At 37.8% G+C, this 16,923-nt stretch overlaps 3 protein-coding genes across 6 annotated transcripts in view; 2 read left to right on the top strand and 1 right to left on the bottom strand.

Annotated features, from left to right (window-relative positions):
• The window catches only part of LOC145329941 (uncharacterized), a 34,490-nt gene that overhangs the window by 13,973 nt on the left and 3,594 nt on the right, over positions 1 to 16,923 (bottom strand). For all 4 annotated transcript variants that reach the window (XM_080174422.1, XM_080174420.1, XM_080174426.1 and 1 more), the window contains exon 6: positions 15,764 to 15,847. In XM_080174422.1, the coding sequence (XP_080030548.1) occupies positions 15,764 to 15,847 (84 nt within the window). The remainder of the gene's footprint in view (positions 1 to 15,763; positions 15,848 to 16,923) is intronic.
• Positions 5,586 to 8,429, top strand: LOC145329943 (uncharacterized). The gene is made up of 4 exons (XM_080174427.1): positions 5,586 to 5,699; positions 6,223 to 7,025; positions 7,403 to 7,768; positions 8,138 to 8,429. The coding sequence occupies exons 1-4, from the start codon at positions 5,612 to 5,614 to the stop codon at positions 8,336 to 8,338; spliced, it is 1,458 nt and encodes a 485-aa protein (XP_080030553.1). The 5' UTR covers positions 5,586 to 5,611; the 3' UTR covers positions 8,339 to 8,429.
• LOC145329944 (uncharacterized) lies at positions 11,793 to 13,922 on the top strand. The gene is made up of 2 exons (XM_080174428.1): positions 11,793 to 12,350; positions 12,677 to 13,922. Exons 1-2 carry the CDS (start codon positions 12,172 to 12,174, stop codon positions 13,782 to 13,784), a joined length of 1,287 nt encoding a protein of 428 aa, XP_080030554.1. The 5' UTR covers positions 11,793 to 12,171; the 3' UTR covers positions 13,785 to 13,922.

Here is a 16,923-nt window from a genome sequence, read left to right as displayed (position 1 = left end):
GTAGCTGCTGAAAAGCCGAGCCATTTCAACAATCCGCGTATTTTAACAATTTTCGCCATCGTTTTCAATAATGTTATAATTTCGGACGCACAAATTTCCAAAAATATAAGGCTGCAGCTTAGCAGTTGTTTTTTCAACAACCCGCAGCTTTGTGTGATTTAATATATGCGACAGCAAGCCCTGCACTAAAGAATGTAAAGCTAACAACGTAAAAGAAATCTAGACACATACTTTTGTCAAAAAATAACAGTATTAGGCAAAATAATTGGATATAGAATACGTGGATATTGTGAGCGATTCTCGGATACCCTGATAAATATTTTTTCCAGCTAATATAACAATTGCGGCGGCAAATAACGACTAAACGGTCAGCCGGAGGCGAATCAAACATAAGTAAATAAATGTCCGCCTGGCGGACATTAGAGCCGGATCCGGCTCAAATTTTGCATGGAGTCATCCTTTGGTATTCCCCACAGTTGATACTTGATTTGGCAAGATCCCAGAAAAAGTGGTATATATACCCCCCCCCCCCCCATATGACTTTACCCTCTACCCTCCTCTGATCATTGAGGAATAGTTCTACCAACGTCTGAGGGCTATATTAGCAACCTAAATTGTCGACAAGATTCCCCTCTCACAATATATCCACGTATTTTATATCCAGGGGCGTCCAAGCTTTTTATTTTGGGGGGGTAAAAAATTTGTAAGGGGGGGTAATTCGTTTTTGGGGGGGGTAAAATGGCGCCCGAAGCGCGCCGCAAATTCCCCCCCCCCAAAAAAAACTTTTACCCCGGGGGTAAAATTTGCTTGGGGGGGTAATTCCCCCCCCCCTAAAATCTGTTGGCAGGGGTAAATTTAGTTTACCCCCCCAAAATTTACCCCCGGGGTAAAATTTTTTGGGGGGGTAATTTAAATTTTATTAAATATATAGTATTAAAAATGCGCGCGAAGCGCGCAAAAAAATTTTTTATTTTGGGGGGTAAATAGAAAAAATAGTGAAAAAGTAAGACAAAGATTTAAGCTTTTTAACAACGTTTTTTAACAGCGAATGAGATAACCTGTTTATTAAACGTTGGGTTTCAGTATAATCAATAGTCCATTGTCTTCTCTAACGTAATATAACGAAAATATCATATTATTTTAGGGGTATTCTTTCCAACTTCTCCTCTCATCTCCCTCATTTTTATGACGTCACGTGGCTGATTTTGAATCACTTTGTCCCATTACACAAAATTTTTCTTCAAATTAACACCTAAAACGTGTAATTTTTTGGCAAATTCCTTTGCAAAAGGAGGAAAAACATGTACGCAGTAAACATTTTCTAACAAGGATGACAACATCCATAAAAGCGAAGCACTGAAACGGTAGGACAAACGGACTTTAAAACTTGTATAGTGTCAGAACTGAATAATCAGAATATAAATGTTTAAGAGTTGAAGCAAAATTGTAAGTAAAATTGTTGAAAAACTGATTGATACAGAATAATTTCTATGGACATACTTACATTTTTAGGACTTGATTATAGAGTTGCTTCGCTTAAAATATTGTACTTTGTTGTCCCAGGAATCAGTATACCAAAAATCAGATCAATCAGATTATTAGATCACATAAAAATTTGTTGTTAAAAAAGCAAAAAAATCAACATGTTTCAAATGGACGTACGGACATTCTGGTAATGATTATAGAGTTGCTACGCTTTCTAAATCGTACCTAATTACTACAGGAATCACCATGCAAAGTTTGAAATCAATAGGACAATTCTAACATGCCTAAATTAACGAAAAAAGCTATCCGTTACGGACGAACGGACCGACCCTAATTATAGAAAAACTTCGCTTTTAAAAATATTCACTATAACTGTATTATTGCTAACATGTTAAAGATGAAATACATTAAATTAGGCGCGTGACAACTTTAATGAGAAGGAGGGGATTATAAAAGCAACTGTAGTTTGTTCACCAAGACAAATGTTGTGCTATCAGAGAGTTGAAAATCATAACATTTAGAAACGCTTAACATTTATGTGTTTTTGTGGTAATACGGCAACAGACGGACGGGTAGTTTACAGAGTTGCTAGGGCTCGTTGGATTCGAACTCGCAACCGGTGAGCTGAAACGCCTCGGCTTACCACATTTTCTCTTGATAGGCAAAAATATATCCCAAAATTAATATTAGTCTAAAGCATCTAGGGGCTCTATTTTCCATTGGGCAGGGAAAGGGGCAGAAAAATAGCTAAAAACTATCAAAGACTTTGGTTTAAGAATAAAATCTTAATCTACTCGGGACCTATGTGATGTAATAGGATTTTAGCACACGAAAACTGCTTTTAAGAGCATAGGTAGAAATTTAAAAACTAATTGGGCATGAAGATTTTAAATACTATTTAGGCAGAAGGATTTTAAAAACGCACATTGTATTGTTTTATGTTAAGAAAAAAATGTGTTTTTTTTTATTTTTGTTACAAAAGAGAAAATCTTATTTTCGAAATTGTGCTTCCGAACACCTCCCCTAGTAACCCCTATCCATGGAGGAAGTGAACATAGAGCTGTTTATTACACTAGTCCCAAAAGTTTTATTCGTGGTTTTAACAACTCTGGAAACGCTTATTGATTTTGATAGGTCGGTTCATAAAGTTTAAATTGTTATATTATCGATATGTGGTTATTTTGGTAATTTTTGTTACATTATTAACATAGCGTTATTAAGATACAAAGTCTAAATTCTAAACTACACAAAAATTTCTAGCTCTCTATCACAAGCTTATATAAAAGATCTGAAAGGTGGGCCGACTGATATGGGTTAACCTAACTAACATAATTTAAGAAAACATCAGAATTTTTTCAAAATTTAAAAAAATAATAGGTTTTTTTTTATATATTCTCCACTAATTCATGAGTGATGTTACCGATTCCACCAACTAAGTTGACCGTTGCAAATTAGATGTTTTAAATCGTAAATTTCGTGTAAAGAAATGCACACGCGGCGTGGAGATGTAAAATTTTTTACGATTTTTTATGTCATCCCCTCTACACTGTTTTATAGAGGAAGCGCGGTTATACCGCATTTTTTAAATACGGCATTGCCATATGCGGTTATCCGATAGCCAGCTTTTTTCCCTCTGAATCGTTAAGTCAGAGGATGCGCAGTTTTGTCTGCAGATTATATTCTTTAATATTTACCGAACGAATAACGTTCGAAGGTCCGACGATGGAATATACAGCATATTCATTATACCGGACTTATTCTTATTCCCCCCATCTTCGTGACGGGGGAGGAGGCATATTGTCCCTTTGGGGGTATGGCTATAAGGCTCCGTGATAGGGGAAGCGAACAGCTTTATCTCTCTTTTCTGGTGTAAGTGAGGGAAAGGGGGGAGATACGGAAGGGGGTGGGGTTAGGCGAGCGCTCACACACATACATACAATCATTCTTACACACACACGTTCACAGTGGGGACAGACACACATCGAAGGGGTTCGGTTTACACGGAATTAATTCCGCGGGAGACACGGACAGAGGGAGCTGTTGAACTAGGCTTTCATACAGCTGTTACAGGGGAGGGGGGGAACACACACACACTCACACCACACAGCATGGGGCAGCTGCCGCTAGTCATAGCTTAGGATTCAACGAAGTAACAACATATTGAATGCAACGTGGTCGTTTATCGGCAGTTTTTTATTTGCATTCTTTTTATCAGGATTATAAGTCATAAAGTGTTAATATTATTTATGACATATAATGAAATATGTCAGTTTTTAATTATGACTTTTTATACAGTGATTATAAAAATTCTTTGTTGTATTTGAAACGATTTTTTAGCAAAAAATTTTTTCGTCTTATTTTATAAGTAGAACGATTTTTCTATCTTTAGGCGAGATTCATTGTTTTCTGGTTGGATACTTCGAAGTGCGGAGTTTCAGGAATTGTTCAGTTTTTCGGGATGGTATTTCGAAAGTATAAGGATTCTTAGAAGTACCAGAAAATAATAAATCTTGCCATATAAAGGTTGAATTATAGTGCTTAAAACAAAATCTGGACTGTAATTCATCCCTGCTTAATTTCGTTTTCATACAACTAGGAAAACTTCTGTGTTTAGCTTCATAGCACCGATAATCTGTTATAACGGTTGCCTATTTAATGATGCTTTTAATAGCGATTCATCTTTTATATATTCCTCAAGGGGATAAAGTCAAAAATCCTATTTTTCATGACATTTCGAAAAATAGAGTGAAAAATTTACGATTTTTTATGTCATCCCCTCTACACTGTTTTATAGAGGAAGCGCGGTTATACCGCATTTTTTAAATACGGCATTGCCATATGCGGTTATCCGATAGCCAGCTTTTTTCCCTCTGAATCGTTAAGTCAGAGGATGCGCAGTTTTGTCTGCAGATTATATTCTTTAATATTTACCGAACGAATAACGTTCCAAGGTCCGACGATGGAATATACAGCATATTCATTATACCGGACTTATTCTTATTCCCCCCATCTTCGTGACGGGGGAGGAGGCATATTGTCCCTTTGGGGGTATGGCTATAAGGCTCCGTGATAGGGGAAGCGAACAGCTTTATCTCTCTTTTCTGGTGTAAGTGAGGGAAAGGGGGGAGATACGGAAGGGGGTGGGGTTAGGCGAGCGCTCACACACATACATACAATCATTCTTACACACACACGTTCACAGTGGGGACAGACACACATCGAAGGGGTTCGGTTTACACGGAATTAATTCCGCGGGAGACACGGACAGAGGGAGCTGTTGAACTAGGCTTTCATACAGCTGTTACAGGGGAGGGGGGGAACACACACACACTCACACCACACAGCATGGGGCAGCTGCCGCTAGTCATAGCTTAGGATTCAACGAAGTAACAACATATTGAATGCAACGTGGTCGTTTATCGGCAGTTTTTTATTTGCATTCTTTTTATCAGGATTATAAGTCATAAAGTGTTAATATTATTTATGACATATAATGAAATATGTCAGTTTTTAATTATGACTTTTTATACAGTGATTATAAAAATTCTTTGTTGTATTTGAAACGATTTTTTAGCAAAAAATTTTTTCGTCTTATTTTATAAGTAGAACGATTTTTCTATCTTTACCATCCCACCCACCCTACAGGGCGAGACTATATATTTTATTCACGATCATTTTACGTAATCGTGGCGCCAGTAAGAAGTATTTTTTGTAAGTTTTAAAACAGAAATGGCTCCATATAATTTTTTACAGGAATATGCCGTTTTTTATAAAGAATTTATTTCTATGATTACATTTTCTTTTCAGATTTAGTATTCACAATTTTTTAGCATACATAAATCATCTTTGGTATATCCCTCACTTTTAAAGATAACAATGACATTTCATAAATGCTACTTTACAATTTTCAAGAAAACCGACGTAAAGTTTGTTAATATCATGAGACAGTTTGACAATTTTTCCGTTTCATAACAATTTTTTGTCAACATACACTGAATCGATAAAAATATGGTTTTTATATTACGCACATGGTTATTATTTTATTCAACGTAGATTTTTTAATAATTTATATTATTTTTAATCTTATATTTTTATTTTTCAGACCAAATCGTCGATTTTTTAAATTATGGCTGAGCCTGGGCTACCTCAGAATTTCATGCAGTCAGACGATGATGTTGATGCCGCTGCGGCTTACGCCGCCCTGCGAGATATAGGTATTGTACCAACTTTTACATGTCTGCTAGTTTTAGCTAAGTATATTAATTTCGACGATCCTCATATAATTTGCGGCAAGAGCAATAAAATTCACATTGGCATATTTTTACGTATTCAAACAACATTCATTATAGTGTCGATACAATATGCTTCAGCGGTCGCCAAATTCATATGGCTAGGAATCAATTTTTTACCGAATAAAAAGCTATTTTCTTTTTACGATTTTTTCAGAGAGAAATAATAGGAGAATCGAATCGAAATAGGGTTGTGTTTTTTGATAAATTTTACAACTAAATTACGATAATATTCGCTGTTTAATCCCATATTTTATCCAATGGGGGGCATGTATTGCCCATTCATATTTTCCTAGTAAAAAGGGAACCAATTAATAATTTACTGTATTCATATACTATTCTAGAGGATAAATTATACGAATTTCGATATTTCAATATTTTTTCCAGTATGCATTCAGTTTAAATGTCAATTCGCCGGACAGTCATGATTTTGTCTTTTTATTTCTAGAGATTCCGGACGATATTAACCAGTTACAAGGAAGCTCAAAACCGAAGGAAACGGAAAAAAGCAAGAGCACGGAAGGAGGCCCATTGGACGACAATAAAAAGTCAAATAAAAAACAGGACCAGGAAAATAAGAAGCCTGTTTCTCCTACGAAGAATAGTTCTTCAGAGAAAGAGAAAACGCCCCCCAGAAAGAGGCCTAGGCACGATTCACACTCCTCCAAATATTCTCACAAGTCTTCATCCTCTAAGAAATCTAAACCTTCAATGGAAGGGACTCCAAATGTGTCGACGTCGCAGGCAGATGAGGTCAAGGATCTTAAAAACAAGATGGAGGAAATGTCAGAGTTCATAAAACACTTTATGACGACAAAAACCGCTTCTAGTTCTAAGCGTAAAAGCACAGAAACAACAGAGTCGCTGGCTAAAAGGAAAAAACCGGAAGTTTTCTCTTCAGAGTGTGAAGCAGATTCAGACCAGATTGATTCAGATTCTTCGGTCGATCAGCTGGATTGGGTCGGGGCGGCCCAACCTACAAATCTCCGGCAAGAGGATTCGATCCCGTCAGAACGCATGCCGGTAAAGCCCTGGATGGCGAACACACCGGAGTCTGAAGAGGAGGATCAAGGCCCCAGCTTCCGCCGACAGCGTTTCAGACCTGGCGCAAAAGTCAAGGACAACAGGATTATATCCAAACCCAGCGCAAAACCGAAGGAGGACATCCAGATGGGTTGTCCCAGGTTGCGTAGTTTGAATGGAGTTTTGGTCAAGACCCACGTTCCAGAATACTGCCTAATCACCTACCAAGTAGGTTTAAAACTTTATTTTTATTTGTTACCTATTACTCTTTTTTCATACAATGCTTCTTTACAACATGTTCAGGCATAACTTAAAGGCCATTTGAATGATTTTATGTGTCATAGAAAAATTTTACAACTAGCACTTTTGTTCCGCATTGTTTTTTAGTAAGGTATTTGTCTTGAAATCACACAGAGTCCATGTTTTTTAAAAAAATGATATTTGGTTACAATATTGAGGATACGTGTTGTCATTATTGCAGAAGTAAGGCAGAATTCATAGTTTTTCGCATTTACAAAGATATCCCATGTCGACGTCATCTTTTATACCATTCAAGTTATATTTCCTATCATTTTTTGTTTAGTTTAATCGCCTCTATGTTATAGGGACTTCAACAGGAAAGGATGAGCAAATATGGATTATTCCACAATCTGCCTACGGCAGGCCGCAGTGATCTGATATTCCTCCAGGCCTGTCTATTCGAGTCTTTGAACATTGAGCAAGCATTGCAAGAGAGCTCAAGACGCTTATACACTCTGATGGCGCCAGCACGTTTGACGCCCGAAATCCATTCGGTCATGGAGGATACAATCAGCGCCATGGATTCTCTTCGAAAACTGCAGAAGACCATGAACCTGATGTTCTTACCAAACGCACGCTGGTCCGTGTCCACTCAGTTCGCGAGTCAAGTAAATCTAGGTGGCATGCAGATGAACAGCAAAGAAGCCAAATTATGGGATTCTTTGGTCAAGGTATTTATGTTTTTTACCCACATTATTCCGCGTAAATATCAGAGCTTGCCACGGGAGCCCAATACAGAAAAAATTTGATATTAATGCAAGGCATTTAGTATAATTATTCTGGAGCATGTAAACAGATCAATTTTGATTGATCGCATTTTTATATCACAAACACTTAAGAGATACGTTTATGTCTGTCCTATATTTGGTAAAATACATTTAAGATTATTTTTACAACGTCTCTATCACATTTTAAGTCGCGTCTTAACGGGTACTATAAACACAGTTATGACACATGCAGTGCCATTTTTTAGATTATGAAGTTTAGTTCTTTAAACAATGAAGTCCTTTTTTCATAGTATAACAATATTCGTTTTACAGGAGTCCAAAGAAAGGGAAGAGGAGGACAAAAAGAACAAACAGTCGAACAACTATTCGAGCTTTAAAGGCAAAGGAAACGGCAAATCACAAAGCAAAAAATTCTACTGCAATTATTGTCAAGGCAACAATCATACGGTCGACAGATGCCGCATAAGGATCAAAGAGGAACGCGAGGGGAAATCCAAAGCGGACAGAAAATGACTAGATTCTCCTTCGACTCGGCCAGCAAACTCTGTCATAATTTTACCCTCTGCGAAGGCCGGGCGCAGCAACGATTTACAAGAGTCGTCTCTTATATCAAGCCAAAACAATGTTTCATCATGTCCTTCAGTCAATTCCAAACATATTAATGCCGATTCCCTTTCTAGCCAGCCTCATACTTACGACAGACCTGTAAATAACAGGTCACATAAGATGTCAACTGGGGCCAAGTCTTATAAACCTCACAACGTTTCCAGTGATACAATTATTAATGTGCCAGACCATACAGACTTTAATGTTATTTCCGAGTCGGTTCAAGCTAAATCCGACCGTGAATTCGAAGATTTCATAAATTCCAAACGCCAGGAGATCATAGATAAAGGATTCTCGCCGCTAGAACGCGGCATAGGCCAGCCCAAGGCCGTACAGTTCTACAAACAAATTCTCGGGGCGAGTGATGAAGTCGTGAATATCCTAGAACACGGCTACAAACCCAGATGGTCGGCGTGTCCACCGCCTCCGTCTTTTTTCAACAACAACAAGTCAGCAGAGTTAGAGATGGATTTTGTACGCGAAACCGTGCAGGACTGGTTGGAAAAAGGATACATCAAACGTTTGGATAATCCAGCCACAGTTAATTCTCCTCTGTCCGTCGCATCTAAATACGAGGTTATGTCAGGTAGGTTTATTTTCTGATTACGTTCTTATTTTTTTTTTTTTCATATTCTGTCATTAATTAACAATATGTCCTTAAAATAGCTTATATGTAGGTTTATTCTTTAAAGCCATCTTAGATAAATAATAACACATTCTGGGGTCCATTTGATGTTATACAGTTTCGGACATATCACTTATTACAAAATACTAGGTCATTCATATTCGGATATAATTATCATTCGTGTATTAACACACTTGTTAAACGATCGAGACGTGTTCTATAAAGTGTTTGTGTAAACAGTTACAAAATTCCTTTAAGTCGTATGTTGTACGAATTTATAATTATCGTATTTTATAGGACAGCTCAAGAAACGCTTATGCTTAGACTTATCCAGGAGCACAAATATGTATGTGGATCCAAAATCGTGTCCTCTCAGCGACTTATCTACATTCTTACCCAGGTATTATATTCATCTGAATGTAGGGCGTTTTTCACAGACATATAATTGGGGAAAGTGGCGTCCGTCGTATATGAACAAGTTTGTCGCGAATATGTGATACAACGGTGCACATCATGCGTTGCAATGAGGCTGTTCTTCTCAATTTATTCCATGTTTTTTATTTTAGGATTGAGAGGGGCAGCTTCATTGCAACGCATGATATAAGGTCGATGTATTTACATGTCTCCTTGCATAGGGAGGCATGGCAATACTTCGGCTTCACCATCACCAATGTTGCCGGCATCATGGAGCATTACTGTTTCATTGTAGTACCCTTTGGGTACTGCAATGCAACAGCATTAATGGCCTGTTTGCTCCGTCCCATTGAGATACATCTACACTCTCTGAGTGTAGATGTGTCTTATTATGTGGATGATGGGGGCAACATTGGTGTGTCATTAAGTCGTTGTTCCACATATCAACAGTACACGTTCTTTGTGATGTCCTGCAGTGCATGGCAGATTGCTACGGAAAAGACGGTGTATCCATCACAAATCGTCAGATATTTGGGTTTCATCATAAATACCGTGGAAATGCGCATTACAGCTCCCGCCCGAAAAATTGCGAAACTTCAGCTTGACATCGACGAAATTATCGTCGCAGGCAATTCTGGCAGTCCTGTCCCTTGCCGCCAAACCGCAAGCATTCTCGGCACAAACGCTCACTTGTTGAGTTCCCACGGCGAAATTTTGAAAATTGTGTCTAGAGAATCGCAGCATTTGTTGGGTACCGCCGTGGTAGCATCAGGATGGAACGCACACATGGTGATTTCCCCCAGAATGGTGGAAGAATTAAAAATGTGTAAGGTCTACTTGGAGTCCCATAACGGCAGACCTATAAGATATGAATCTAGACAAACAACCATTTTAAAACCCGCGCACAAAACATATTTATTAGAAGGGTGGGATCCTAAAGACGACGCCAGGGAGTTAATCACCATGGTCAGCGACGCGAGCGCAACCACAGCCTTCGTCTATCAGGCCGATACTTTTAATATCGTGGCCGAATTCCCCTTCAACGACAACGAAAAACAAACATCCTCTACTTTGCGCGAGCTTAGCGCTATCTTCAAGCTACTGACGTCCGACGAGAAGTTTCTCAAAGAAAACAGAGGACGTATGGTCCTATGGTTGACTGATTCTCAGTCTCTCTGTCATATAATGCGTCGTGGGTCAAGAGTGCGCCAGCTCCAAGAGATGGTTGTAAAAATCTTCGAGCTTCAACACAAATGGGGTGAGAATTTTCCCTTAATCTTTAGAAATTTATCGCCATTGATCGCGTCGTTTTTTTCAGGGAATTACGGTTATTATAATTGTATACTTTTTTCAACCATGTATGATTTCTTATCTTTTGTTTCAGACGTGCGGATCTTCTGTTTCTGGTCGGAACGGTCAGACGAAAACTTGTCCATCGCGGACATGGGCTCCAAGAAGACCAGCACCGACGAGTGGTCGCTGGACAACGAGTCTTATTCACAAGTGTTATCTAGATTCAGCGTGGTTCCTACTATCGACGCTTTCGCGGCTCCTGACAACACAAAGTGCGAGCGTTTTTTCAGCAAGTGGCCAGAAACAAATACTGCCGGTGTTAATTTTTTCAGCCAAATTATTGATCCTACAGAGATTTTATATGTTTGTCCGCCTATTAGTTGTATATCTAGAGCTTGGCGCACAATTTCAAAAATTAACGGTCTTACGTCCATTATGGTGGTTCCTTATTGGAGGTCCCATGCTTTCTTCGCCGATTTTCTAGAGAAGGATCAGTTCAAATCCTGCATTAAGTCATATTTTATTTTTGATGCCAATTTCACTTCTAAATCTGACTCATGTTTATTTAATGGCTCCACAAAATTCGCAACTTTGGCAATGCTCATTACAGTTGACAACACCAATTAATATATTATGTTATTTTTGTACGAGGAGCTGCGACAACGGTCTAATATTTATATGTTTTTTTCAAATACACATTTAAAGTGCGAAATCTATTATTGCAACGAAATATTTGATAAATACCATCTCAACTATTATTTTACATGTTTCTAATTTTTTGGTTTACAGCTTAGATAATCTTGTCACCACAATCAAAAACAAAAGACCTTTTATCACACCAAGTTTTGTTATTCTTTTATTTGACCAGCAGCATCTTATACATGTCCATATACCTGTATTTTATATGTTTTCTCGACTAGTCAGGATAATTTATTTTGTCATATGTTTCAACAAAGACAGTAATTTTCTCATATTCCTTTTGAATTGTTTGCTTATTTGCTTTAAGCTCAAGCTGGGCTTCACATTATATTATTCAGACAATTTGTTTTACCTATTACGACAAATTTTGTTTATCCTATACAGTCTTGACCAGTGACGAACCAGTACACTTATATATTTTTTGTTTCATGTATATAATACTTTAAACAGTCAGAACGATTATTATGTTATATTATTATGACAAGTGACGTCGTGTTTTTTACAACGGCGGATGTCAGACTATTTTATCCCGTAAGTACAGGTCATGTATGGGACAGGAGTTCATGCCACTGCAGGCAGTTACGGTTTTCATCGTTTATTTATACTATGTTCTCATGTCTCCTATATCGCCTATGTACTTACGCTTTGTTTATTCGTAGTCAGATATATTTTTCGCAAATTATAATAACACACAGTTGATCATTTCAGAATGGGTACGGCTAAAAAAGCGAAAAATGCCCCGACGGACAAAGGAAGGTTTTCGAGGTTATTGCAAAGGAAAGCCTCCAGCGCCGGGTCCACTCAAATTCCGAATTCTCAGAAACCGGTCCGTACCATGGCCGCGTTGCAGGAGTTGGGCTTAGCCGGGAGAAGGGAGCTGCAGGCCAGGTATTTTTTATACCCGTTTGTCTTTTAACGCATACAAGGACGATAGTTTTCATAATAGTTCGGTCCACAAAAAATAAAAACGATATTTCAAATTGTACAAAATGACCAGGATTTACGGTTATATAGGGGAGTTATATAAATTAGCAAATTTTATCTTCCTACATAAGGGTAGAAAACAATTAGTCATTCAAAATATTTTTGCGAATCACATACATTTTTCAGGGTATTAATATCACATAGGGAACTTAAATAATCTTCAGATTGCATTCCACCTTATGGCTTAACATTACAGCCGGCAGTATATATATCCGGTATTTTATTTATAGATTGGCGGGTGCAGCGCGCGCCGAGGGTACCAGGAGGAGCCACAACCGAATAATCAAGGATGTAACCAACTTTCTGGCGGAGCAAGGAGTGGACCCTTCCGAGCTCGACGAAGTTTCTATCATGAGTTTTTTGATGAAAGTCTATCAAGAGGAACGGCCATTCGGTTACACGGCGGCGGTCAAAGGAGCGATTCATGCTCTTATGGCAGCCCTGGGGTTACCAGCATCTATCTGGTCCTTAGCCGTGGAGAGAGTCTTCCAAGGTACGGTACGTATCGCCGCCCCACGAAGGATGCGCCGTCCTCGGGTTCAGCAACTCCCCGGCTACGCTATCAGAAGAATGGTCGAGTGGGTCATCCCTGTCTGGCCAAGGAACACCCAAGAATTGGATCAAATTCAACTTAGAAATTTTCGTACTGTTATATTGTTGGTGACTCAATTCTATACTTTGTGTCGTATTTCCGACGCAAGGAAATTAAGAGCGCGCGACGTGAAACTCTTAGATCTGGACGGTACGCCGGCGATCGAGATATTTTTCCGCCAACAGAAAAACGATCAGATCCATATCGGAAACAAAGCATATATCGTCAAAGAAGGTGGCGCGGCATGTCCTTACACTCTGTACAAATTGTATTTCGCGCGAAATTCTTACTATTTTCGAGATGGCAAGACAGAAGATCTGAATTTTCTATTTCCTAGACTCAAGATGGCGAAAATAACTAGGATCCTGATACCAGACGGCCGCTACGCAGTCTCTGAGAACACGCTGGTTACCAACATAAAAGCCATGGCCAAGAAGGTCGGATTTTCCGGGGTAGTATCCGGAAAATCCGCCAAAATAGGAGGTACGAGCGCAGCGTTTGCCAGCGGACTATCCGATGCGGAAGTTCGCGATAAAGGCCGCTGGAGAAGTTTAGAGTCGGCTCAACATTACAGAAGGATAAGTGATTCACACAATTTGAAGCTGGCCAAGGCATTCTCTATCCAAAGAAGTTCGATTACGGATAATCGCAATCCACGGGTGTTTAATCCTGAGATTCTCTTCACGTTCAGCGATCAAATCGACGATGACGTCGCATTAGACCAACGTTTGTTTCCCGATTTGTAATTTTGTATTCCAGAATAAAGATTTTTCGATTCTGAAGATAAAGTTTTTTGATTATTACAAAGCAGTTATTATACAAGTCTTACTGGCGACATGGCAGAAATATCATGTCAATATATAAATAATAATATCATGGATATAGCGATCCGTATCTTTAATTCTTTTTATCAGATATAAATCAGCCGTCGTATTAGTTTTATCGGTGTTATCACGAAATTATTCAGGGATGTATTTCAGTCACGATTAGTTTTCATATATTACGGTATTTCGAAAGTATAAGGATTCTTAGAAGTACCAGAAAATAATAAATCTTGCCATATAAAGGTTGAATTATAGTGCTTAAAACAAAATCTGGACTGTAATTCATCCCTGCTTAATTTCGTTTTCATACAACTAGGAAAACTTCTGTGTTTAGCTTCATAGCACCGATAATCTGTTATAACGGTTGCCTATTTAATGATGCTTTTAATAGCGATTCATCTTTTATATATTCCTCAAGGGGATAAAGTCAAAAATCCTATTTTTCATGACATTTCGAAAAATAGAGTGAAAAATGGTGGAAATTTCAAAACAACGCACATTGACTTTCCAGGGACAAGGGATGTTTCATCTGAATTAGAAAATTTTATCCCATCATTGATGTATGTCTATCTGTCTGTTTGTACCGAATGATCAGGCTAACCGCTGTACTAATATGATTCTCCTTTATAATGTAGCTATCATATGTCCTGGGAAGTTATAAAGAATTATTACCAATTCCCTTCAAAGAAAATCCCTAAGAAAAAAAGCATAGTGGCATATCCGCTAGTTTTAAATATTTATTCACATTTTATTTTCTTCAGATAAGCCATCCCTTGTTTTCCGTCTGTACGCTTAATTTTGCTCTGTCTGTAAGCCTGTCTGTTGTATTTGTCTGTCTGTATGCCTGTCTGTAAGTATGTCTGTCTGTCTGTATTTGTCTGTAAGTATGCCTGTCTGTCTGTATTTGTCTGTAAGTATGCCTGTCTGTCTGTATTTGTTTGTCTTTATGCCTGTCTGTCAGTATTTTTCTGTTTGTATGCATGTCTGTTGTATTTGTCTGTAAGTTTTTGTCTGTCTGTATGCCTGTCTGTCAGTTGTATTTGACTGTCTGTATGCCTGCCTGTCTATATTTGTCTGTCTGTATGCCTGTCTGTCAATTTTGTCTGTATGTCTGTCTTTATGCCTGTCTGTCAGTATTTGCCTGTCTGTAAGCCTGTCTGTCTATATTTGTCTGTCTGTATGCCTGTCTGTCAGTATTTGTCTGTCTGTAAGCCTGTCTGTTGTATTTGTCTGTTTGTATGCCTGTTTGTTGTATTTGTCTGTCTGTATGCCTGTCTGTTGTATTTGTCTGTCTGTATGCCTGTCTGTATGCCTGTCTGTAAGCCTGTCTGTCTAAATTTGTCTGTCTGTATGCCTGTCTGTCAGTATTTGTCTGTCTGTAAGCCTGTCTTACTAAATTTGTCTGTCTGTATGCTTGTTTGTCAGTATTTGTTTGTCTGTAAGTCTGTCTGTCTGTATTTGTCTGTCTCTGTATATCTATATTTTTAACTAATTCAATCTGTATGCCTATCATTTGTTTGTCTGTTATCTGTCTGTCTATCTGTCTGTTTATTTGTTTATCTATCTTTTTCTCTATAAGTATTTCTATTTTTCTGTATGTCTGAAGGTAAAAGGGTACTAAAATTTAATATTTAAAAGTACAATATTAAACGATGCTACTCTAAAAACGACTGTCTGTCTATTTGTCTATCTCTGGCAAGTTGCCTATCTCTATGTCTGTCTGTCTGTCCTTTCAATTTGTATTTCTTTTTATATTATTTTGTCTATCCGGTTATTAGTTTCCGTATCTATCTATATGTAATATTATGTTTAAGATTAGTTTCTGCCACACAGACATGCGAGCGGACAGAGGTAAAGACATACACCTATCTATAGAGTAGCTGCGTAACCAAATAATTTACCTTTATAACTAATAAAAGTTCTCTTTTTAGATTTGAATGAAATTTTCTTGTGGCTAAACAGCAAACCTCTTCTATGCTTCGATCCTAAAAAATTTACAAAATTCTACCTAGTGCAGCTTAAAAATTTAATATTTTTTTTTTTTTGGGGGGGGGGGTGTTGAATAACAGCTACTGACTGATGACTTAAAGTATTTCTAAACTTTTGTTTTATGTCCTTAAAAAGAAAATATTTAGTATAATCCCTATTAGAAACAAGTGAAGCACTATAACCCCCCCCCCCTTTCTAGCCAATAACAAGAATAGTTATTTCTCGCATCGTATTATAAACAGCTTTCCGCGGATATAGAATGTACAATTATAAGATTAAAACCAGTTTTTAAGCTCCGAGGTGCCGAAGGCACGGGGTAAAAAAACTAGTTTTAATCTTATGATTGTACATTTTTATACTCGTAGAAAGCTGGATATAATACGATGCTAGACATAGTTTTTTCGTATGGATGAGAACCGGTTCCTATCAACCGGATTCGAATGAATACGAGAAAAGATTTGATTATACTTCTTCCCGTAAACATAATCAGGAATCTTAAGGGATAAGACAATTGATGCTGTGCATTCCCAATGATGAATAGCAAATTTAAAACATTGCTACTTGTTTAAACAAACTATCCAATTATCACGGGGAAGCCTAGTGATGTTGAAGAATCATGGGGGTAAGACTACCTCGAAAGATTGATTAAAGAAAACGAGGTGTACTTAGTCGTCGGGACATCCTCTTTTTTTACTCGATTTTTATGGTGAAAATATTAATTTACTGTTCTCCCCCCCCCCCCCCTCATTGTTTTTAAAAGGAGGGAGGTAGATAAGGACAACTACCGATTTGGGGGAATTACATTGAAAATGTTTTGTTTTCTTATAAAGTTCAAACTAAGGTTCAAGTGTTCGATTGTTTCTACCAGCAAAAAAAAATTTCAAAATAGCGAAATTGTGAAATTTAGACCCATCTACATATAGATTAGCTTCGAAATAAAAACTCTAGAAATCATTTGATAAACAATATAGAATGAAATTGGATGCTTTTGCTAATATAGAAATTTGACATTTTATTTCAAAGAGAATAATTGATTGATTTAAGTTATATTTTCATGGATGTGATCGAACCC

This window comes from Acartia tonsa, chromosome 10, assembly GCF_053477335.1.
Source record: "Acartia tonsa isolate MP-2025a chromosome 10, ASM5347733v1, whole genome shotgun sequence".
In the NCBI taxonomy this organism is placed as follows: Eukaryota; Metazoa; Arthropoda; class Copepoda; order Calanoida; family Acartiidae; genus Acartia; species Acartia tonsa.
This window is presented reverse-complemented; position numbering and strand designations above follow the sequence as displayed.

Excerpts from the sequence above, each read along its gene's own strand:
- LOC145329943 (XM_080174427.1), top strand. The coding sequence starts at position 5,612 with ATGGCTGAGCCTGGGCTACCTCAGAATTTCATGCAGTCAGACGATGAT. Across the intron at positions 5,700-6,222 it reads CGCCGCCCTGCGAGATATAG|AGATTCCGGACGATATTAAC; the intron begins GTATTGTACCAA and ends TTTTATTTCTAG. Across the intron at positions 7,026-7,402 it reads ACTGCCTAATCACCTACCAA|GGACTTCAACAGGAAAGGAT; the intron begins GTAGGTTTAAAA and ends TCTATGTTATAG.
- LOC145329944 (XM_080174428.1), top strand. The coding sequence starts at position 12,172 with ATGGGTACGGCTAAAAAAGCGAAAAATGCCCCGACGGACAAAGGAAGG. Across the intron at positions 12,351-12,676 it reads AGAAGGGAGCTGCAGGCCAG|ATTGGCGGGTGCAGCGCGCG; the intron begins GTATTTTTTATA and ends TTTTATTTATAG.